Source organism: Apium graveolens, unplaced genomic scaffold (assembly GCF_009905375.1).
Source record: "Apium graveolens cultivar Ventura unplaced genomic scaffold, ASM990537v1 ctg6252, whole genome shotgun sequence".
NCBI classification, from domain to species: domain Eukaryota; kingdom Viridiplantae; phylum Streptophyta; class Magnoliopsida; order Apiales; family Apiaceae; genus Apium; species Apium graveolens.
The window spans coordinates 92,068-115,000 of NW_027419322.1; the positions used below are offsets into that span (position 1 = coordinate 92,068).

Here is a 22,933-nt window from a genome sequence, read left to right on the forward strand (position 1 = left end):
ATCTTGCAATAATCACCACCGCCCCATATTCGATGAAGTCTTTTCAGATCACTAAAAATATCAATAAATTTGTTATTAACAGATGCAACACCAAATAAACACAACCATAACTAAATAAAAACATAACAAAACACTAAAAAATAGAGACAAAACACACATTTCAAGAGAAGAGACACACAAACACCCAAAAAATTGAATTTTATTAAAAAAAATTAACGAGAACAAAATAGAATGAACGAGTTGGCTTTCCACCGGAAAAAACTAGTGGAGCACCCTCGATTTACTTGAAATGGACAAATTCTAGAAAAGGAGAGGAGAGAGGCTGGTAAACCTTTTTGTCTTCGCCATATTTATGAAGAATTAAACGTAATGAAAGTGTGTGATAATAAATATTATTTATCAAATGAAATTAGATAAGGTGATAATCAAAATTTGGTATTAACACGAGAAAATACATTTGTAAGATTACGAAAGTTGAAAATCAATCTCCTCGACTATTTTAGTTTATGTACTTATCCAATTTTTTGTAAATTTAATATTAACTATTGAATACTTGATACATCTTTAACATGTGTTTAAAACCATAATTTATAATTTAACTAGTTTAAAAATTTTAAATAGTAATTATGGTAGGCAACATACCAATACCGCACAACAAAATTGACAAAGCCCCTTAAACCAACCCACTCTTGATCTTAATCACCAAGATTAGATACATAAGAGGATGCACCTCTCAATTCAATGACATTGAGAAATAAAATAACATTAAATTTAAAAAATCAATTAAAAAAAATAAAATATTAAAGAAGTAGCGCTCGAGGAAAACGTATCAAAAAGAAAGTCAAAACATCACCAACCAGCTCTACTTGAGTGGTATAGCATTTGTGTTTTACTCGGTCCATCTGCTCTATTTTTTTTAGTATAAACACCGTTTTAAAGATCCCCGTTTTTATCGATTAATCCTTCATTAATTTTTTACAACGCACATAACTAATTTGATTTGAATACTTAGATCCATCTTTAACCCGTGTTTAGGACCATAATTTATAATTTAACTAGTTTAAAAAGTTTTAAATACTCCCTCCGTCTCTCTCATTTCTTTACGCTTTCCTTTTTGGGATATCTCATCCAATTGTTTACATTTTAAAATTTTCCAAAAATAGTAAAGTTTTTATTATTTTTAAAATAACTACATCCCCTACTTCTCTGCATTATACCCGCTTTATATATATAATATTATTCGGTCCCGGTACTTTACTCACTTTTTTAACTTTCATCCATTACTTTATCATTTTTTTTAAACTCCGTGCTCAACTCAAATGTAAACATTTGGGAGGGACGGATGGAGTAGCAATTATGGTAGGCAACATACCAATAGGACATAATTTGTAATTTAATTGTCGGGGTTATAAGTTAATAATATATTAATGTAGGGTTAGATTCGATGAAGTCCCCTATTTCATTGGAGTTCTTGGAGTCCATATATGTTCTGCAAGTAAAATATAGCTTAAATTGTTGCAAAATGTATTATTTTTCTAATGATATTCTACAAATATCACAATTTTATTGAAAATGTTGCAGTTTGCATAGATTTTACAAGTAGAACGTTGCAAAATATATTATTCTACAAAACATGCTTAGTTTGCAGAACATAAATGTTCATGTTGCAGAACATACATATTGTACTTGTAAATATACGAGATTTGCATGATTTTATTTAAGTAATGATATTTGTGAAACATGTTTTGAAAGATAACATATTTTAGAAGATATTTTATTTGCAGAACATAGATGGACTCCGAGGACTCCAATTAAAAGATGGACTCCATAGAACTTTACTCTATTAATGTATATATCTGTATGAGTCATGATTACAAATTTCGAAAATCAGAACTATTTGGTTGATGTACCGATTTACAATATTTTTAAAAATTTTGATAATTTATCGGCGATTTATCGAAATTCGGTTAAATCAGAAGAATTTTTTTTACCGATTTTTAAGGAAATTATGAGCGATTTTGAAAAATTAACCGATTTCTATAACAATGGTACTGAGTATATAAGGCCCCACAAAAAAATTACCTTCCTTTCTTTATCTTTTAATGTTTGTCAATATGTTTGTCCCAAGTCAAAAGACAACCTATGCTAAATCAATGATAAATACGAAAAGAAATGTAAGCTTTTAAACCAAACCAAAAACATAAATTTGTCGACTCTCTTTGGCCGCCATGATTTCTCTCCGGCCACAACCTTTCACCGGCGTCAACTCCAAACAATGCCACTCTCTCTCTCCCTCTCATCTCTCTCGTCCATCTCTCCCAAATCTCTCCCATAAACGTCCATCTCTCCCAAATCTCTCCCACAAACTTCCCTCTCTCCGTCTCTCAATCCGCGCCATTGACGCCGCCCAGCCTTTCGACTACGAGTCACATCTCTCCCACCGCTTCACCAAGTCCACTAAACTCAAAATCGCCATCGTGGGGTTTGGTAATTTCGGCCAATTCTTAGCAAAAACAATCGTGAATCAGGGTCACACTGTTCTTGCTCACTCTCGCTCAGATTACTCTGAAAAAGCTGCAGAACTTAAGGTATCTTTTTTTAAAGATGCTGATGATCTTTGTGAAGAACACCCTGATGTTATTTTGTTATGCACTTCAATTATTTCTACTGAATTTGTGTTAAAGTCATTGCCTTTACAAAGATTAAAAAGAAATACCCTTTTTGTTGATGTGCTTTCTGTTAAGGAGTTTCCGAAAAGTTTGTTTTTGCAAACTTTGCCTCAAGAGTTTGATATATTGTGTACTCACCCGATGTTCGGGCCCGAGAGCGGGAAAGAGAGTTGGAAAGGGCTGTCATTTGTGTATGATAAGGTCAGGATTGGGAATGGGGAGAGTAGGGAGTTGCGGTGTGAGAGGTTTCTTGATATTTTCAAGAATGAGGGGTGTAGGATGGTGGGAATGAGTTGTGCTGAGCATGATAGACATGCTGCGGGATCGCAGTTTATAACTCATACAATGGGGAGGGTTTTGGAGAAGTTGAGTTTGGATAGTACTCCGATTAATACTAAAGGGTACGAGACGTTGTTGAATTTGGTGGAGAATACGGCTAGTGATAGTTTTGATTTGTATTACGGGTTGTTTATGTATAATAAGAATGCGATGGAGCAGTTGGAGAGGTTGGATTTGGCGTTTGAGTCGTTGAAGACGGAGTTGTTTGGGCATTTACATGACGTGTTGAGGAAACAGTTGTTTGGGAAGGCGGAGGAGGGAGTGGAGAGGCCTGTTGACAGAATATTTCTGCCCGAGTTGCCTCAAAATGGGAGGTTATTGTCTTCTCGTTCAGAAAATGCAAATAAAGAAACAAGCTAAATTTTTTAATTGAGGTAAGTTGTATGGTTTCAATTTTTTTACCATGTAAATCTTCATTTCTTTCGTTTATTGTTTTTGCCTCGATTGGAATCGCTATATGGTATTCACTAGGTAGTACTCTACTGTTAGATCTAGGCATAACAAAATAACTAATTAAGATCAATTACTCCTCCCAACGATTTTCTTCTCTTCCATGCTAAAAGAAAAAGAACAATTTTCCTGTTCGATGATTATCATTCTTCATATTGATTGTTTGAAATTCAGTTTCATCCCGTATGTTGGTTCCAATCAATATTTTTAATTCCACGGTTCGAATTCTTCAGGGGTAGTGATTATTATGCAGTTCAATCACCAAGATTGTTAAACATTAATGTCTTAACATTAATGTCTTATTGTTTTGTTTAGTTGTCCTGCATCGGTTTGAAGATGCTATGAATAGATAAGAAAGCCAATCCTCAGGAAAAAATTCAAGTACTTGAATGGTCACCTTTCTGAATCAGTTTACTTTCAACATATATTATAGGTATACTTTACATGCATTTCACTCAATAGAGATGAAACAAGTTCAGGAAAACGTGGTCTTTTAAACAGTTCCAATAGGCGCAAGCTCCATTAGCAGAGGCTTAACCGCAGGGATGAATATTTTATTATAAAATGTTATAATATCAACATGATCCTTCCCAGTTTTCCCATTTCGACGAGCTTTTGACCAATCGACAAATGCACTTCGGAAAACCTGAGGTGTACATTGCGGCTGCATTCTATAGTTGAAAATGATTTCTTTGAAAGTTAAATTCAGTTGGGAAATCTTTGCAACTCCATATAGACAACTTAGGATGATCTGATCTATATTGCGGCTAAAAAAATGGCAATCTGCTGCAAAAGAATCTTCTGAAAGAGACAGTACACATTCTCTTTTATAACAGCTGTAGCGTATCGATCATACCGTTAATTCAAACAGATGCTAACTTCATGATATTGCCAAAGAATACATTGATAGTAGTTTCAGCACATGTAATCCTGAAGCTATATTTCCAAGCAGCGGTCCAGGTGACCGTAGTGGTACTGGAAGCTTGCAGAGTACAAATCTTATGGATACCATATGGGCAGAGCAACGTAAATTGGAAGCAGTTAAGCTTTATTATAGGGTATTGCAAGCCATGTTTACAGCAGAGGCCGAAATTTTAAATACAAATTAATTTGTAGCAAAAGCCTATACTACCCTTACATATTTATTCCTCACTACATTATCCCTTAATAATAACAAAGATAACTTCAAACATTACCCTTTGGATCATTTGTATTGTACTATTACGGGCATGTATCAAGTAATGTTTTGATTACCCTTTGAAGGTATCTTGTGTTTAATTACCTATTCCTCGGTTTGTGATGCAGGGAATAGTGGTGAAGAGATTCTGCTACTACTTCAAGTGAAAGCCTGTCGGTGTACTAGCTGTGTAATTATATTTTGTTACCTCATCTGTTGTACACTGCCGCAGTCAGGAGGTAAAGTAACTATTCAATTGTATCTTTTTAGCACATCTGTTGTACTTTCTCGTAGTCCAGGGTTTTAGTAGTTCTTCTGAGAAGCAAAAATACATCTGCTGTCGGGGAACTTTTGGCTGCCAAGCTACTGGATTTCTTGATTGAAATGAATTAAGTCTCTTTTGGTTATATTATAGTTTTGGACTCTAAATATTACTCCAGTTATTTCCAAGTATTTTACTTATCTTACGCCATGCGAGGTTCAACAGATCTTTGCATCCCGTGAACTCGCGTCTTCATATCTTTATTTAGCATTTTGCACGCAGGCGCAAAATCATGTAAAACTTCTTTATGGCGGTGTTTGTTTGCTGGAAAATTGTTTCCAGCTTTTCATACATAAATTTCTTGAATTACATAAGATTTCTTTCTTAAAAATGTTTTCTGAGATAATATTATCCCGGAATAAAAGTTATTTTGCGGCAAACAAGGGAACCGTAAAATGATAAATCTGAGTACATTGCAAGTTAAATTTATTATTGCATTTAGCAAAAAAAAAAAATATTATTGCAAGTTGTCCAATGTCCACCCTCTGGAATCTGGATGTGAAGTGTAAACCTCTATTTCACCAACCACATTGAACATTATAAAATCGCAGTTGTTTGACTCAACTCTCAAGTCTAAAAGTGTATTGAGCTTTAAAAATGACAAATTGGCATCTGTAGCAAGTTTTATACTACTAATTATTATTGCAAGCTGTCCATTCTCTGGTTGTAAAGCTCTTCTCAGCAACCACCTTGATTTGTATAAAACTGCAGGCGAGATGCTTTGTTTGACTCAAGTCCTATAATTGAACATTTGCTGGTTGGTAGGTTTATCCAACCAATTTTGGATCTCGGTTTCATGAATTTCGGTTCGGTTCTTCGGATCCAGACCCATTTTGACGGGTCTAGGTTCATGGGTCTAGATGATCATCATGCTTGACTTAGCATTTTCAAATTGTCTGGCTATGCACTTGCTCTTCAGAAGCAAGCTAGTAGAAACTTGAACAAAATTGGGAAGACTCAAATTTATTAACGTTAAGTAACCGGTCCAGCTAAAACCTTACAGTGTCGGAGGAAGTTCGCAACCTCCTTAAACCGCCCCCGATATCATGTTAAATAACCGGTTCAGCTAAAATCTTACGGTGTCGGAGGAAGGTTGCAACTACCTTAAACCGAGCCCCTATAACATGTTAAGTAACCAGCCCATGCTCAACAAGATCTTATACTATTCAACAAACAACTTCAGTTTGCATGCCTAATTGAGAAGCATAGATAGGAATATATAAGACTGTGCAGCAAGTTGTCATTAAGATTGAATGTTGTAATCATTATCTTTGCCAGGTCTGTGGGAGAGATCCCTCAGGACAGACTAAAATTAAAAATGTACAAGCCATAGAAATTTAATTGCTAGAAATTACATATAATGGTGACAGTGTGTTAACCATGAGGACAGGGTGAAGGTGAAAGAAAGCAAACAATTTAGCTTTAGGTAAGAGAACCAAGACAGCATTAAAAAGTGAGGAAGTCCCCTGCCTGCAATTTCTCAGATTCTAGAAGATCTTGAATAACAATCCACCATGTCTAGCGAAAAATGGAGCAAACACCAGTGATTCAACTGCCATTAGCTTAATGAGGATGTTAAGTGATGGTCCAGACGTGTCCTTGAGAGGATCCCCAACAGTGTCACCAATCACAGCTGCCTTGTGGGCATCGGAACCTTTAGGACCAAGGCTCCTGGCATGCTCAGAAACACCGGCCTGCATTTTAGATATACAGCATTAGTCCTGCTGTAATCAGACAGAAGAGCTTTAGAAGCAAAGCTAGTCGTTTTTCTTAATTATTTCTTTTACCTCGATGTACTTCTTAGCATTATCCCATGCACCACCGGTGTTAGAAGCTGAAATGGCAATCTGCAGCAACACAACATAGAGAAATGGATTTACAGCTTAAATGCAAAAGGCAAGCTTTGATGTCATTTGAGTGAAAGTTCATTTGTGGCAGGGATTTACCTGTACCCCAGAAACAAGTGCTCCAGCAAGGACACCAGAAAGAGTTTCCACGCCAAAGAAAATTCCAACAATGAGGGGCGTTAGCATGACAAGAGCTCCAGGGGGGATCATCTCTTTGATGGAGGCATCTGTGGAGATCTTGACACAGTTAGCATAATCAGGCTTCGTAGTGCCTTCCATTAGACCAGGTATCGTGTTAAATTGCCTGCGCACTTCTTCAACCATCTTAAGAGCTGCACTTCCCACACTCTTCATTGTCATGGCTGAGAACCAGTAAGGAAGCATTGCACCAACCAGCAGACCAATGAAAACTTTGGGTGTCAACACATCGACAACCTCAATCTCCGCTCTGCTGACAAATGCACCGAACAGAGCCAGGGACACAAGGGCTGCTGATCCAATTGCAAAACCCTGAGTGAGAAAAACTTGATTTTTTTAATTGACCAGAAAAAAATAGTGAATAACATTTAAATGCAAAATCCTTGACTGATATAGAAAGTTTAATTGTGCAGCTCAACCAGAAAGAATGGATACATTATATATACCTTTCCGATAGCTGCAGTGGTGTTTCCTGCAGCATCAAGGGCATCGGTTCTCTCTCTTATTCTGTGACTCATTCCGGCCATTTCAGCTATGCCTCCAGCGTTATCACTAATAGGACCATATGCATCAATGGCCAGCCCAGTAGCAATAGTGCTCAACATCCCAAGGGCAGCTACTGCTATACCATACATAGCAGCAAAGTTGAAACTGACAAAAATGCTAAATGCAATTGCAAAAATAGGAACAATGGCGGATTTATATCCCAAAGCAAGGCCGAATATAACATTGGTTGCTGCTCCTGTACGGCAGGCATCAGCTACGTCTTGCACAGGGCTGAAAGTTATTGAAGAGGTTAAAAGCAGCAAAGATCAAGAATTTTCCAGTAGAAAAAAGTGCAGGAAAAGCTAGGTACATGTAAGCGTTGCTGGTATAGTACTCCGTCACAAATCCGATAAGAAGTCCAGCCAACAGACCAACACAGACACAAAGGAATAGTTGCCTGAAAACACAAAGTGTAGATCAAAGATTTATTGTCACCTCTGTGATAAACAATGTTGATTATATGTGATTCTAAGTATATTCAAAGAAAAATAATTTGTCTTTCATGATTGTAATGTGTAATCATCTGCATTCGACATGATACGATTCTATTAATATAAGCAGTAAACACTTGCCAGTTCTGAACCTCCTTCTGCTGTCCAAAACTGAAGATGGTGAATGTAGTAGGAAGCGCAATCCAACTAATAATCGCTATACCAAAAGTCATCAGCACGGTGGAGATAATGAGTTGATTCTTTAGTGCTGGCTCAATTTCTTTGACATTTCTAATTTCAAAAAAATCAGTTGCAAATAGTGTAGTGATCAGACAGACGAGAATGCCCATAGAACTGATGAGGAGAGGATAACACATTGCGGTGAAGTCATGTGACATCCCAAAAGAGGAGATTGAGGCAACAACAAGGGCTGCACACGATGACTCTGCGTAAGAGCCAAAGAGATCAGATCCCATACCAGCTATATCCCCAACATTGTCCCCGACATTATCAGCAATCACCTGATCAAATAAACCGTTAGTTTAATAACTACTCGATAGATTAAAATTTAGATGTTGTAATACAAAGTCCTACCGCAGGATTTCTAGGATCGTCCTCTGGAATGTTCCTCTCCACCTTACCCACAAGATCAGCACCAACATCAGCAGCTTTAGTATAAATGCCTCCACCAACTCTTCCAAAAAGAGCCATGGAAGATCCACCAAGGCCGTAACCAGTTATTGACTCGAAGAGGCCTTGCCAGTCATCACCATAGTACACCTTAAACAGATTGATGGCAGCATACAATACCAGAAGCCCATTTGCAGCAAGGAGGAAACCCATGACTGCGCCAGACCTAAATGCAACGACAAAGGCCTTCCCAACACCCTTTCTTGCCTCTAATGTGGTTCTAGCATTTGCATAGGTAGCAATTCTCATTCCAAGAAAGCCAGAGACAACAGATGTGACAGCACCAAGCAAGAAGGATATGGTACTAAATACAGCAGTTGCGAGAGCTGGTTTGCACATTCTGCTGGTGTCATATGAACAAGGCTGGCTCTTTGTGCTAAACCCCTCCACAGATCCAAGGAAAAGAAATATCAAAATCGCGAAAGCAACCATAAAAACACCAACATACTGATACTCCGTGTAAAGAAAAGAAGTTGCTCCTAAGGATCATCCACATAAAAACAGAATAAATTGATTATTTATAATGAGTCATGTTCAACTAGAAATCATCGTATCCTACAAAATCTTAAAAACATCAATGATTTGCTAAATATACGAACTCACATATCATTATAAGATGTACAAACTTCATCATGCAAAGTGATATTGCAATGCAGATTAGATTTTAACGAAGAAATAAATATATTTGTTAAATAACCGGTCCATCTAAAATCTTAAGGTGATAGAGAAATGTCTCAACATGATCTTATACTCTTCAAATTCACCCGGATCTTATACTCTTCAAACTCATCCTCAATCGTATGATACTTTTCCTACCATGTTAAGTAACCAATCGGTCTAAAACCTTGTAGTAGGAAGACCTACGGGATCTTACACTCTTCAACAATATTATACACATAGGTGGCCCCAACCCAGTGCAGGCCGTCAATAATAAATATATTATCCTACAATACAAACAAATCATAAAAAACAAGTATGAAAAATAACAATGCACCTTGAGAAATAGCATTCTGAATATCTGCACATTTCATGATGACGCTATGATCAGTACCACCTTCCTCCTCCTCAATCAAGGGCTCTTTCGAAGACCCTTTCGATGATTTATCAGGCGAAAGCTTGACGAAAGAGACGAGAATCCACTGAAGCAGAGAGAATGCAATTCCAATAACTGCACATACTGGAATCATGATCTCTGTTCCCATCTCAGACAGTATTTGTCTTGCCATTGTAACTTAAACAGGCCTGTTAAACCACCTGAGATACTAATTTAGATATGTTTATGAAATAAAACAGGAAATGTAGTTAAGTAGATCTTACTACATTAGAAGAGGAAAGTAGTTACAGAGATTTGCGGGATTATAGTTTTGGTAGTTAATATTTATCCGTACATGTCAGCTTCTTTTACAACATCGATCATACTTTTTCCTAGTGTTTTACAACGTATATACTCTAAAATATATTTTTTATAATTTTTTTTTAAAATTTTTTTTCCTATAAAAGTTTAAATATTATATTTTTATTTTTTAAAAAAATATTTAAAATAATTTAAGAAACCACATTTTACGGAAACCTTAAAATGTGTGCTGATTCCTGGAAGTCTTAAAATATGTACCGATTCCCGGTTCTCCAATATAAACAACCGAGTGTGAAGGAAGGAGTAGTAATAAACATCATTAAATTTTGGTTTAAATTCTAGCTAATTTGGCTAACTCACACATGAATAATTGAGATGCCCCTAACAAAATGTCAAATTATTTGAGTGTCCATACTTTTTAGGATAAGTATTTTTTTAAAAAAAATAATTAAAGAGTATTCACTTCATATCAATATTTATTTATTTAATTTAAATAAGCATCAACTTTTAGTACTTATCCATAAAATTATTCTAATAATTGCTCCCTCCATCCCTATCTGTCCTATTTTGAATAGTCTTTGGTCAAATTGTTAAAATTTTGATAGCAAATTATACTTAGTATATAATTAAATAAATTCAAAACTTATATTATTAGAAAATATACATATCCTATTTAAAATGTACTTTTCATTTTATAAAAATAGCACACAAATTTGTCTCGATTATCAGTCAAAATTTAATAAACTTGATCACATAATTGTTAAAAGACGACACATAATATGACATGAAGTATAAAACTCACAAAAATTAGGTTCAACACTCTATTTGACTTAAAATAAAATTCATAAATTTTGTTTGCAAAAGCTTGAAACTTGTATAAATTATTCATTATAAATGTAAAACTTAGGGTCTTTTTTTGCTGAAAAATAAATATATAATTGTTTGATAAAATTTTAAGGCACTTTTTTGAAAAAACAAAATATTTCCTCCATATTTTCTTATAAAATGTTGTTTTTTATGTTTTAGTAGAAAATAATCACAAATTTCTGATCACAATTGTCACTGATGTTGAGCCAAATCTTGGGAAGTGAAAGAATTTATGACATATTCTCCTCATTTGCTATACTTGGTCTTTTTTCTTGTTTAAAAGTAGACACTCTGGCCTTATCTCAACCTCAAAAAAACTTAAATTTTGTCACTTTATTTGACTTGTACCATGGCAAGACAAAGTAAAGATTATGAAGAACAGAGCTCTGGTGATCCTCTTCTTCCTACTGTTTTATCTGATGACAACTTTGTCACACTGGTTCTTGTGTTTAGCACCTTGGTGGCTGTTTTTGGCTCTTTTGTTTTTGGATCAGCTGTAAGTACTTTGCTTCCCTTCCCTTCAATCTTTTTTTTATATGCTAGAGATGTAATATAGAGCTAGTTCATCTTTTTTTTACATGCTAGAGATGTAATATAGAGCTAGTTCTAAATGGTATGAACTGAATTAGACACCTTAGAAGAGCCAGTTATTTAGGAAAGGAGCATCTCTAAGAGTATCCTGGTTGGTTGCTAAATATGTTACAAGAGATAGCTAGTTAAATATGTTTGTTCCCAGCAAACTTTAAAGAAGTCGGGATCCTGGGACGACAAGTGATAAACCCTTACTTTACAATTGGCAGCTAGTTAAATATGTTTGTACCCAGCAAACTTTAAAAGAGTTGGGATCCTGGGACGACAAGTGATAAAGCCTTACTTTACAACTGGCAGCTAGTTTAATATGTTTGTTCCCAGCAAACTTTAAAAGAGTCGGGATCCTGGGGTGACAAGTGATAAACCCTTACTTCGCAATAGGCATCTAGTTAAATATGTTTGTCCAAATCACGCTCAAAAGAGTAGGTTACTTAATAATTAACATGATATCAGTTCAAGTGATACCAGTAGACTTGAGTTCATAATTATTATAAGGTTTGTTAATTTAATACTCCCTCCGTCTCTTTTAAGTTGTTACAATTCCTTTTATAGAAGTCAAACTGACCAATTTTTGACCAAAAATTAAACATTACTCTTATATTATTTAAAAGACTAAAAATTATATATTAAAGTAGATTAAATCTACATTCCTGTGATAATTTTTTTATTTTGTTCAATTATAAATTATTAATAAACCTCGGTCGAACTTTTGTCAATTTGATTGAGTCAAAGTCAAATGTGACAACTAAAAAGGGACGGAAGGAGTAGAGTATAAGTTCCTGCAATACCGGGGATCCTGGGTTTGGGTAATGCTGAATTGGATCCTCGAGTAACTTCCGTGGTTTTGAGTGATAATAGTACAAAATTTGTTTATTGGCCTGGATTTTTCTTCTTTACGGAATTCGTAATTATTTAGTTTATGTTTAAGGATAGTATGCATCCTGTTGGATTTCCAGTATTAGTTACTGTATAATTTTAATTTGAAGTGTGCAACCGTAATTTTTAAAATTCAAATGATGTGCAGATCGGCTTTTCATCACCTGCACAGACCGGGATCATGGATGACCTTGGTCTCTCTCTAGCAGAGGTATCCAGTTTACACTTGCCACATATCATGTCACAAATATTTGCTAAAATATTTCAGTACATGCTAATTTATTGTTTATAAACTTATTTGAATTGAATTAGAGCGCTGATGTTATAATGGTTGATTAGAGTAAATTTGTTAATTAGTGTTGGCTGCACCTTCCTTGGCTGAAAAAGCATATTTGACTCGTAATATACACAATTTTTTTCTTTGAAAATATTGTAGAAAGTTAACAAATATGTTCATAAAATTACATTCCTAAATTTGATTCTTTGATGGATATTAGTTTGTCAATTGCTATTCTTCTCCTAATTTCTTCTTTACAGTATTCTCTTGTAGATATCATCCTTGCAGTATTCACATCTTGGTTTTAACTTTACAGTATTCACTTTTTGGTTCGATAATGACAATTGGAGCAATGTTAGGAGCTATTATGAGTGGGAAGCTAGCAGATCTATTTGGTCGGAGAGGTGTAAGTTTGACACAAACTTCCAACTCCCGACAGTGCATCATTTACTGTTAATTTTTTGAACATATTTTTTTTTATCTCAAACTTGTAGGCTATGGGATTTTCAGAGATGTTTTGCTTACTAGGTTGGGCAGGAATATTTTTCTCAAAGGTTTGTTAAACCCTACACTGCCTGATTCTATGCCTTGCAATGAGAATCGGTAACTGGAACGCTGTCTTGCAAGCAACTACTTAATTCTCAAAGTGTGATGTCTAATGACTGAAGTTGTTTGGATACATCATTCATAGTATGATTCTTCTGTGGTTATTTACAGGGTCCTTGGTGGCTTGACTGTGGAAGACTATTAATGGGCTATGGCGTTGGGCTTCTTTCATACGTGGTAAATTTAATAATATCTTAAACATAAGCAGACGTGTCTCAGCACAGGGCATAGTATTGCAATTAGTTCCTTCATTTTCTTCATACATAAGTACGTGGCAAAAATACAATACTTTTGGAGGGTGTAAATCTGTTGTTCAACGGCAGTCCATGTGAAATGTAAGATCATTTATAACATGCTTCACGGATCATTCTTTCATAAGGTACCTGTATACGTAGCAGAAATAACACCTAAGAATCTTCGAGGAGCATTTACAACGGTTAATCAGGTATCTGAAAACTGTCTGACTTGCATATATAAATGTAGATCGACAGATAACTTGATTACGTCCTACAAATGCTGCAGTTTATGATATGTTGTGGCATATCAGTAATGTTTATAGTTGGAAATTTCATCTCTTGGCGTATCCTGACTATACTTGGTAACTTTCTTGCACACTGTAATTTATTATGTTACAGCATTGAAGGAAACTCAATTATAAAAAGAACCATACTTATATCTACAGGAATTGTTCCATGTGTACTACATCTTCTGGGGCTGCCCTTCATTCCCGAGTCTCCTAGATGGCTGGTGAGTTGGTTAATCATTGCCATGTTCCACAGAAGGAGTCGATGTGATTTTGCAGTGATAGCACTTGATCAATGCCATGTTTATGGCAGTCAGCAGAACAAGGAAAAATATTACATTTTTGGATTGGTGTCTGTAGAACTAAAATACTACTGCTCTGCGGTCCCTGCTGCAGAGCTATTTTATATTCCCTCATTGTGTATTAAGGGTTAGGAATGATACTTACTCCGTTCCATCAATTTTATGTCTGCTGATACTTTGATAATCAAACAGAACCTAGTTTGCTGATTTATGAAAATAATAAGACATTGAATAAAAGATTGTCAGAATACATGGTATATCTCTTCAGAGTTTATCTGCTTCTAGCCTAGGGCTAGTTAGAGGAAGGTCATAATTTTTTATAATTGACCTTATGTGTATTGAGAGGCCTTACAATTATGTTCTTGGGTATGGACTGTTAATTTGAAGACATTGCTCGTCTACACAGTCCTTCAAGATCATCTTTATTCTAGGCTATAAACTTTTTGACTTGCTTATTAATATCCATATTTGTGTAGGCAAAGATTGGTAGAGAGAAAGACAGCGAGTCTGCTTTACAGCGCTTAAGGGGAAAGAATGCAGACATATCGGCAGAATCTGCTGAAATAAGAGCAAGTTCTCTACTCTATTTTTGTTTAGTGCACTACTTATTTTATTTTAGACTCAGCTAAAGTTGTTGTCATGGATACATATATCCAGATTTCCAAGGGTCAGGCTTGGCAATATAAAAACCTGTGATAGTTTTTTTTGGGAAATTTTCACATGGGAATAGAGAGGCAGTCTGGTGAATGTTCGAGAGCTTTCTTCAATCTACTGTTTCATTTGTTTTTGCATGTTTTGGGCCCAAATGAATTGTCGAGTGTCCATATCCATATACATGTCCAAGTGTAGAGTGTACAACATATTTATGCGACGCCAAATTTTAATCTAATATTTGCAGTGCAATCACTGCTTTGCTTCGTATTATTCTTTATAAAGATGAAAACAATGGCAGGCACATCTATATATCTAGTATTCATGCTTGTTTATTTCAGGATTACATAGAAACCCTTCAAGAGCTTTCAGATACTAGCTTTTTTGACTTGTTTCAGAGGAAATATTCTCACTCGCTGATTGTGAGCCTTCTTGCTCTTTTTATTTAAGTTATCATGGTTTATCGAGGGGTATTTTTGTTTTTTAATCTAAATTTTATCACAGGTCGGAGTTGGTCTAATGGTATTGCAGCAATTAGGAGGGGTGAATGGGATTACGTATTATGCAAGCGCTATTTTCATATCAGCTGGTCAGCTAATTTGTTGGCTGGCTCTTATTAAAATCGCGAAATTACACATGTAACAATTACGTAAAAATTTGCCTACTCTTATTGGTCAATGACAGGTTTTTCAAGTAGATTTGGCACCATAGGCATAGTGTTTGTTCAGGTTTGTGGAAACCATCTTTACTTTCTCCGTATCATGCTTCTTAAATTTTTGAAAACATTGAAGATGATCTTTTGCAGGTTCCTATGACATTGTTAGGCGTACTTTTGATGGATAAATTGGGTCGACGGCCACTACTAATGGTACAAAAAAAATTGTAAGTTTATTGTAAGTTTAAGTTTGTTCTCTTATTGAATACACTAGCATTGCAGATTTCAGCAGCAGGAACATGCTTGGGCTGCTTCTTCGTAGGATTATCATTTTTACTGCAGGTGCTTTTACAGTAAGTCCGCTTTCTAATGCTGTTTCCTTTTTGATCAAAATTGTCTTCTTAAAAACTTACTCTTGTAAGAGCAGGACCTTCAACTGTGGAAGGAGATAAGCCCAGTATTAGCGCTTTTTGGTGTACTGGTAATGCATGAACCTGTATCGTTACTTCTCATCTACATTGTATTATCGATTTTAAACTTCGATTTAAAGCTTAGAACTGTGTAACACATTACTACAGAGACAAATTTCATGCTAATGACCTATTACTTTATTTGACCAGATATTTAAGGGATCATTCTCAATAGGCATGGGAGGAATTCCATGGGTTATAATGTCAGAGGTAGTCCTTCACAGTGCCTAAATTATTCCGTATCTTAAGGTTGATCGTTTATTAGCGAAAAAACTATGTAACATTTCATTTATTTTGATTCAGATATTTCCGATGAACATTAAGGGTCCAGCTGGTAGTCTTGTGACGGTAGTCAACTGGTTCGGAACCTGGGTGATTTCATATGCTTTTAATTTTCTAATGAAATGGAGCTCAGAAGGTAATCACCATCCCTTCTTAGACTGCAGTAACACATCATTGGCACACACATGCACTTGCAGGGGAGGGGCGGATCCAGGATTTAAACTCCTGGTTTACACCGACCCTATTTTGTGAATACACCTTTATATTTTTCAATTTTCGGGGGGCACTTTCGTATATTTTAGGGAGGACACGAGTCCCTCGTGGCCCTTACTAGATCCTCCCACGTGCACTTCACAAAGTAAACTTTCGATATCTTGATTGTGTTCCTGTTGTTATGTTTTGTTCAGGGACTTTTTTCATGTTTTCTGTTGTTTGCGGATTGACAATTGTTTTCGTGGCAAAGTTGGTTCCGGAGACCAGGGGCCGGACACTGGAAGAAATACAAGCATCCTTGAACTGATCTGAGAGTTATATTGAGTAATCTTTCGAGATACTCGAAAACATAATTAATTATATTGTATATTACTTATTTACAAAATGTTTTAAGTTAAATAAATATTAAAATTAAAAATTAGTATTTTATTTCATCCGAGTTTTTAACCGAGTACGTGAATGTTCCGAGTACTCATTACTCCATATTTTTAACTTGTCGAACTGAGTACTGACTACTGAGTAGTACTGATTTTTAGAACACCGGTTACAAGAAACACTAAGTAAGTTTGCTTATTGAATAGTTCATGTTTTTTTTTGCTTAGCCAATTTTTAGCTCTTAAGATGGTATTACCGTTGCTCTACCCTTTATTTAAGATAATTGTAAAGCTTTATTAATTGCAACTTGTTATGTAATATTAAAATTTACATATATTTTTTAGAAGATGATCACTAGGTTGATATGATTATTTTCATTTAAGTTTATTATCGCACAAGTGTCACGAATTAACTTTCCGAACGAAGATGAATAATAACACTATAAGCAAGCTTCCTGAATAAATACGAACAAGATCATATCATTAAGTTTTTAATCGAAAAATTTATCGATACTACATTATTAAAAACCGAAATACTAAAATTTTTGATCGGTACAGTACTTATTTTTAGCATTTAAATTTTGAAATTTGAACTTATATATTAATTAATAGGACAATATTTTAAAATATAATATTAACCGGAAGGAACAATTAATAAATAAAGTGTTGGTGTGAGAGGTCAAGAGTTTGGTTTGAGTGGTGTGCGTGTAATCTAATTCCAAAAAAAGGAAACAATTAAGGGAAAATTACATGATTACAGATTTCGAAAATTGGAAGTATGCAATTGAGATACCAATTTACGATTTATCAGGTGATTTTTAAAAAATCGGATAATTTATCAAAAATTAATTAAATCAAACAAATATTTTTAACCTGTTTTTGAGTAATTTATTAGAAAATCAGCCTATTTTTAGAATCATGCCAAAATAGAAAGTGTAGTGTAAAAGTGAGATATTATTACATTATCAAGTTGAGTTCTTGATCATCATCATCATCATCATCATCATCATCGTACACCTCCGATCTTGCCTGCTTCATGTCCGCATTGCCACACAAATCATCTCCTCTCCATTTATAACCCCCCAGATTCTTTTTTTAATATTTTTCTTAAACTTTATTATACACACAATCCATCTGTATCTATAATCAATCTCTCCCCTCAATATATATAAATCATTTGATAAAAATGGGAAAGAGAAAGAAATTAACTGACCACAACAAGACCCTTTCTCCTCCTTCTCCTTCGGGTATGTTTACTTTTTTATTTTTATTTTTATTTTTTAATTTTATATTAATTTTGGGTTTTTTATTTTTTCTGATTTTGGTACTGATCATGTTTAATTCTTGTAATATATCATAAATTAACTTCTGGGTGATCAATGTATTACTTTTTAGGTTGTGGTTTGAGGGTGTAATTGTTTAGATACTTTTCGACTTTCAAGAAATAGTATTCTTATGGTTTCATGTAAAATTAAAGATGGTTTGTTCTTGAAATGATATAATTTGATGTTTTGTGGGCATTTAGGTGATTTAGATAACTAAAAGTTTATATCTTGTTGGTATTCGAATGTGGGTTTTATGGGAATTTGGGAAAAAGTTGATTTGCGTCAAATTTGTGGTAAACTAGATGGGATACCATGTTGAAGAAGATATAGGGAGTAGTTATTAGTTTTTGTTATATTTTCAGAGGGAGAAAGGTTGAGATTATCGTGGATTGCAGCTTGGGTGTGTTCCTTGACATGGTTATGAACATTGGGCAGGATTAAGGATAACTTAGGTAGACAACTAACTAGAATCTCGTTACGAGTGTATTGTTTACATATGCCATGACTATTTAAGAAATATTTTGTAGCCTTGAAATATCCATTATTGCACTGCTTACATAAACTTAAAAAGTACACCGGAATAGGAAATTTATTTTTTTCTTTGTTCAGGTTGCAATTTGTAGGAAAAATATTAAATATCTACATAGTTTTAAACTGCAAAAGCTAGTACCTTTTAGGTTTCCCAAAACAATTCAAGTTAGGTGTACCTGAAATCCTATTATAGTAATATTTTGTAGGCACTTTTAGATCCGCAAAACAATGGGTTTTACTGTTTCACACAGAATAACTTAATTTGCATCTAATATGATTCACAAGTGGTATAAATCCAACTGAAAAGAGACACCTTTTTAAAGAACATATACTGTGTATTTTATTAATTTTTATTATATCTTAATAGGGGAAAAGCTAAAATTTATTGCCGACTAAAACATGAGTTTGTTCCTTGACATGGTCCTGAACATTGGGCAGAAATAAGAATCTTGGGTAGACAACTGCCTAAAATTGTTATTACTACTGCGTACATATGAGGAATCTTTTGAAGATTTGAAACTTCTATTATTCAAGGAATTCACAAACTTTGAAAGTACCCCGGAATAGGAAATGTCTGTTTTTCGGATCCACTCAATTCTCGTAAAATTTAAAAATTAGCGGTTTCTTACTAATTCCTTTGACGATTTAGCAGGACTTTACCAGGAGTTCTGTGCGCTCTAAAGAATATGACTTTCTATTTGGATAAATGATAAATGCTTAGAGCTTTTTTTTGTCTTACAACTCTTATTTTCTTTAATGTGACCGAGGATTTTATTTATTCAAAGTTGGAAACTTCATAACTCATTGCTCTTTATGACTTTGTGTATTGCAGAGTTTTTACCGTATTCCTCTCCAATGGATTCATTTTCAAATGAGGTTTGTCATTGAGCCTGTTTCAATTTTATTTAAAAATATATTTTTCTATTCCGGTTTCCTTAAAATTTCCCTGTTCTTTCCTTGAAATTACCAAGTTCACTTTATTATTTAGGACTGAGGGACCGTAATTGATATTGTCAAATTCTATTCCCTTTCATATGTTCTTGTTGAGTGAATACATTAATATTCTCACATTAGCAGTGCGTAGTCTTCTTTAGTTGCATCTATTAAGACATAAGCATAATACACATTAAACTCATCTCCTAATAGTTTAAGGTTTTAAAATAGTTGGTAATTTAACATTATATGAAGGCCTTTTTGACTAGGAAGTCTCTTATTCGAATCTTGTGAACCCGAATATTTTCAGATTATATAATTTGGACATTATAGTTGAGTATTGCCCTAAATATTGTCTCTCAGTGATCCGTTCTTTAATAGTAAAACGGGCTTTCAAAGACATAAGCATGTCAAACATATTAAGCCTTTTTTCCAGTACCTTAGGGTATAGGGAAAGTTGTTTAATAGCACCATTTGGTTGGAAGGTGAAACAAGAACAAGGTCTAAGTCTCTCTCACGTGAAGTTTATTTGTTTTGGTGGTAGAAATCATCACATTCGGTTGGCACCAGTTCAATAAAACCTTTATCATCCATTATGGACATAATGGATAGTCCTGTGAAGCTACCGAGCCAGTCAAATGCTCATCACCACAACCGTACAATAGTAGTAAGACATCCACGTCATTACTATGGCCGTCAATACTCACGAAGAAACTCTCCTCATTATACTGATGCATCAAGCTCTCATGGAAAGGTTACTCCTCTACATAATGATAAACTGTCTTTCAAGTTGGCAAGGCAAGGAAATTCAGAATCCAGTAGGCATGCAGGTAAATTTCTTGAGGGTATTTTGCTTACATATCCATCTAATGCTCTTGCTTAAATTAAAAGATACTGAGAATAAATGAATATTGTGTAAAGCATCTGCGAAATCAAAACTACTAAGAGAGATGGTCATGATTTTTCGTGATGCTAAATTTATTTCTGTTGCAAAACTTATAACTCTTTTCTCTACAGTTCTAGTATCTCCTGTCCTGGTGGAATGACCATAATTCTATATATGTAAGATATAGTCATATAGATGATTGTCCTTGTACGTATTTTAATGTGAAATTTCGCTTCTTATCATTCCCAGAGGGTAGAGAAAAAGCATCTAGGAGGCCAGAAAGAATTAGATCTGGAACCACAGTAATGGAAGCAATTTCTGCCGACGTAATACAAATGACGTGTGGAATATGCCAGAAACAATTGAAAAGTAGATCGTATATATTTGGAAATACCATATCGACTAGTGACCTCTCTGTTGTGGCAGTTCTAGTTTGTGGCCATGTTTATCACGCTGACTGTTTAGAAACAAAAACAAGTTACGAAGATAGAAGAGATCCGCCTTGCCCGGCGTGTACAAGCTTCCTTTCACATATTGATACACCATGTACAGAGAACTAGTTGTAGAGATACTATGTACTAGAGAACTAGTTCTAGATATACTATGTACTTTAGATATTGATGTAGCAAGACATAACTTACTTAGGTTGTAAACTAGGTATCTGTTAAATGACACAACCATGTATATGTAATCTTGAATCTATAAACGATTATAAATGGAACGTGAGGCTGCTTACATATCCTTTGATAAATTGATAATGGGTGTCTTGTTCAGTATTTGCTGTAAATGCTACTCCCTCAGTCCCACTGGATTGTTTACGTTACTTTTCGGCACGCTTTTCAATGCTCATTTAAAGTATACTTCCGTAATATTTTTTTTTTTAAAAAAAATCTGAAAAAAAGTTTTATGTTTAAACTTTTATTCAGATTTTTTTAAAAAAAAAGCATTATGAAACTATACTTTATTCAAACCTCGTATTTCCCTCAATTAAATTCTGCTTTTCAATATTTCTTTAAAATACAACTCCACAATATTTTTTTTAATTTTTTTTTTCTGAATAAAAGTTTTATGTTTAAACTTTTATTCAAAAAAAATTAAAAAAAATATTATGAAACAATACTTTATAAAAGTCTCAAAATACGTGCAAATAGTAAAGATATACAATCCAAATAGTAAAGATATACAATCCCACAGGACAGAGGTAGTATGATTCGACTCCTGGGCATAATTTTTTTGTTTTATACTTGTATCCCATTAGGGTTTAATGCTGGAAGTAATTTCACCGAGTACAATACCCGTTTCTCAAATTTATCATTGTCTAAAACAGAAACTTCAATATTTTCCGAAAACAATACCAGTTTCTCTAATTTGTATCATTGTCTAGAAGAAACATGACCTAAATAGGAAATACAATCCCAAAATTATTACTAAAATACATAACAATCAGAAACTAGCTAAACTTTGTATATGATCTATGAAGTTACAAAACTTTCTCAGTAACACTTACAATTTCTAAGGTGGCCTTGCATGACTTTTTATTGTGCCCCTCTTCTTTGCACCTTGTACAGGTAACTGTCCTTTTATCAACTAACTCTGCTTCTTTCAGTTCCCTCTTCTCTTGGGCCGCTGTCCTAGTGGGCACCGGGGGAAGCACACACTCGGTTGAACCTGGACCATCTTCATCTTCCGCATGCTTTACTCCCGGTACCAAGTTTATGGACTTTGAATATGTTGATCGGTAGCTATCAACTGTGAAATATTTGGAATAATAATCATATGAATTCCTACCCGTTGAAATGAAGACAGCGACAGCATGGCAGCATGGTTGCATTTTTTTCCATCCCAGGCAAGTGCAGTCCAAGCTATTAATATTTACCACATGGATGCTGTCATCGCGAACCTCAAATAAGGTGTCCGATGAGCACAAGACTTTCATATCACGTGCTTTTATGTTGTATCGTTGTAACCTTTGTTCATATGATGGTGTGAGTTTTGTGGACCACTTGCAAGATTCCTTTTGACCATTGTCCATCAACCCAGCCATCATACGTATTAGGGCTTCTATCTTCTGTACTATAGTTAAATTCCTCAATTCTTCCATTAATGTAATGTATGGCTCTGCAATATTTTGTGCTATATGGTTATATTGCTCACCCTTGAAAAACAAACTTGTCCAAAACTCCGGCTCTACTTGCATGACCCAGTCATAAGCTTTCGGACATATCTGTTTAATTTGTCCGGTACACTTCTCAAAATCAGAAAGCCTGGTGGCATGTGCAGCAGCCAAGAGATGGCCAGGCAATGCAGCCTTTCCATCTCCAGAGAAAGGACCCTTTAAGTCCCTTTTAAAGCTTTTCAGAAGATGGGGGATGGAGTAACCATGATGAGCATTCTCGAAAAAGTCAAGCACATATTTCTTGAGGTCCTTCTCTCTATCCGAAACAAATGTTAGGGATTGAGCAGATGAAATTGCATATTTTAACTGCTCTAGAAACCATCGCCAATTATCACTATTTTCAACATCTACTACAGCAAAGGCAACTGGAAA

At 34.8% G+C, this 22,933-nt stretch overlaps 5 protein-coding genes across 10 annotated transcripts in view; 3 read left to right on the forward strand and 2 right to left on the reverse strand.

Annotated features, from left to right (window-relative positions):
- The first annotated feature begins 2,145 nt into the window (after positions 1-2,145).
- LOC141703127 (arogenate dehydrogenase 2, chloroplastic-like) lies at positions 2,146-5,069 on the forward strand. Of its 3 annotated transcripts, none has more exons than XM_074506725.1 (3): positions 2,147-2,588; positions 2,745-3,382; positions 4,764-5,069. In XM_074506725.1, the coding sequence occupies exons 1-2, from the start codon at positions 2,229-2,231 to the stop codon at positions 3,366-3,368; spliced, it is 984 nt and encodes a 327-aa protein (XP_074362826.1). In that variant the 5' UTR covers positions 2,147-2,228; the 3' UTR covers positions 3,369-3,382; positions 4,764-5,069. The 3 variants fall into 3 exon arrangements, with proteins under 3 accessions (XP_074362825.1, XP_074362826.1, XP_074362827.1); XM_074506726.1 differs by having other exon boundaries at positions 2,748-3,382; XM_074506724.1 differs by having other exon boundaries at positions 2,146-3,382.
- A 1,131-nt stretch (positions 5,070-6,200) lies between these two features.
- Positions 6,201-9,980, reverse strand: LOC141703118 (pyrophosphate-energized vacuolar membrane proton pump-like). Its single transcript, XM_074506714.1, has 8 exons — positions 9,664-9,980; positions 8,574-9,148; positions 8,121-8,500; positions 7,859-7,945; positions 7,449-7,779; positions 6,904-7,314; positions 6,745-6,804; positions 6,201-6,651 (listed from the first exon to the last, which is right to left on the reverse strand). The coding sequence occupies exons 1-8, from the start codon at positions 9,893-9,895 to the stop codon at positions 6,445-6,447; spliced, it is 2,283 nt and encodes a 760-aa protein (XP_074362815.1). The 5' UTR covers positions 9,896-9,980; the 3' UTR covers positions 6,201-6,444.
- Positions 9,981-11,141: 1,161 nt separating this feature from the next.
- Positions 11,142-16,770, forward strand: LOC141703122 (sugar transporter ERD6-like 5). Of its 3 annotated transcripts, XM_074506718.1 has the most exons (18): positions 11,152-11,386; positions 12,506-12,568; positions 12,951-13,040; positions 13,129-13,188; positions 13,352-13,417; positions 13,620-13,685; positions 13,763-13,838; positions 13,923-13,987; positions 14,542-14,634; positions 15,058-15,138; positions 15,221-15,305; positions 15,401-15,444; positions 15,522-15,584; positions 15,654-15,713; positions 15,799-15,852; positions 15,992-16,051; positions 16,145-16,259; positions 16,531-16,770. In XM_074506718.1, exons 1-18 carry the CDS (start codon positions 11,240-11,242, stop codon positions 16,641-16,643), a joined length of 1,401 nt encoding a protein of 466 aa, XP_074362819.1. In that variant the 5' UTR covers positions 11,152-11,239; the 3' UTR covers positions 16,644-16,770. The 3 variants fall into 3 exon arrangements, 1 of the variants encoding a protein (XP_074362819.1); XR_012567371.1 differs by lacking the exon at positions 16,531-16,770 and having other exon boundaries at positions 11,142-11,386; positions 15,654-15,724; positions 15,794-15,852; positions 16,145-16,233; XR_012567372.1 differs by lacking the exon at positions 16,531-16,770 and having other exon boundaries at positions 11,145-11,386; positions 15,654-15,724; positions 16,145-16,223.
- An 886-nt stretch (positions 16,771-17,656) lies between these two features.
- On the forward strand, positions 17,657-21,136 carry LOC141703117 (uncharacterized). Of its 2 annotated transcripts, XM_074506713.1 has the most exons (5): positions 17,657-17,957; positions 18,398-18,487; positions 19,399-19,442; positions 20,044-20,329; positions 20,635-21,136. In XM_074506713.1, the coding sequence occupies exons 3-5, from the start codon at positions 19,422-19,424 to the stop codon at positions 20,943-20,945; spliced, it is 618 nt and encodes a 205-aa protein (XP_074362814.1). In that variant the 5' UTR covers positions 17,657-17,957; positions 18,398-18,487; positions 19,399-19,421; the 3' UTR covers positions 20,946-21,136. The 2 variants fall into 2 exon arrangements, with proteins under 2 accessions (XP_074362814.1, XP_074362813.1); XM_074506712.1 differs by lacking the exon at positions 18,398-18,487.
- A 612-nt stretch (positions 21,137-21,748) lies between these two features.
- The window catches only part of LOC141703121 (uncharacterized), a 1,460-nt gene continuing 275 nt past the window's right edge, over positions 21,749-22,933 (reverse strand). The window contains exons 2-3 of the mRNA XM_074506717.1: positions 21,893-22,933; positions 21,749-21,781 (exon numbers count right to left, since the gene is read on the reverse strand). The exon at positions 21,893-22,933 is cut by the window's right edge and continues 123 nt beyond it. Of these exons, the coding sequence (XP_074362818.1) occupies positions 21,749-21,781; positions 21,893-22,933 (1,074 nt within the window). The remainder of the gene's footprint in view (positions 21,782-21,892) is intronic.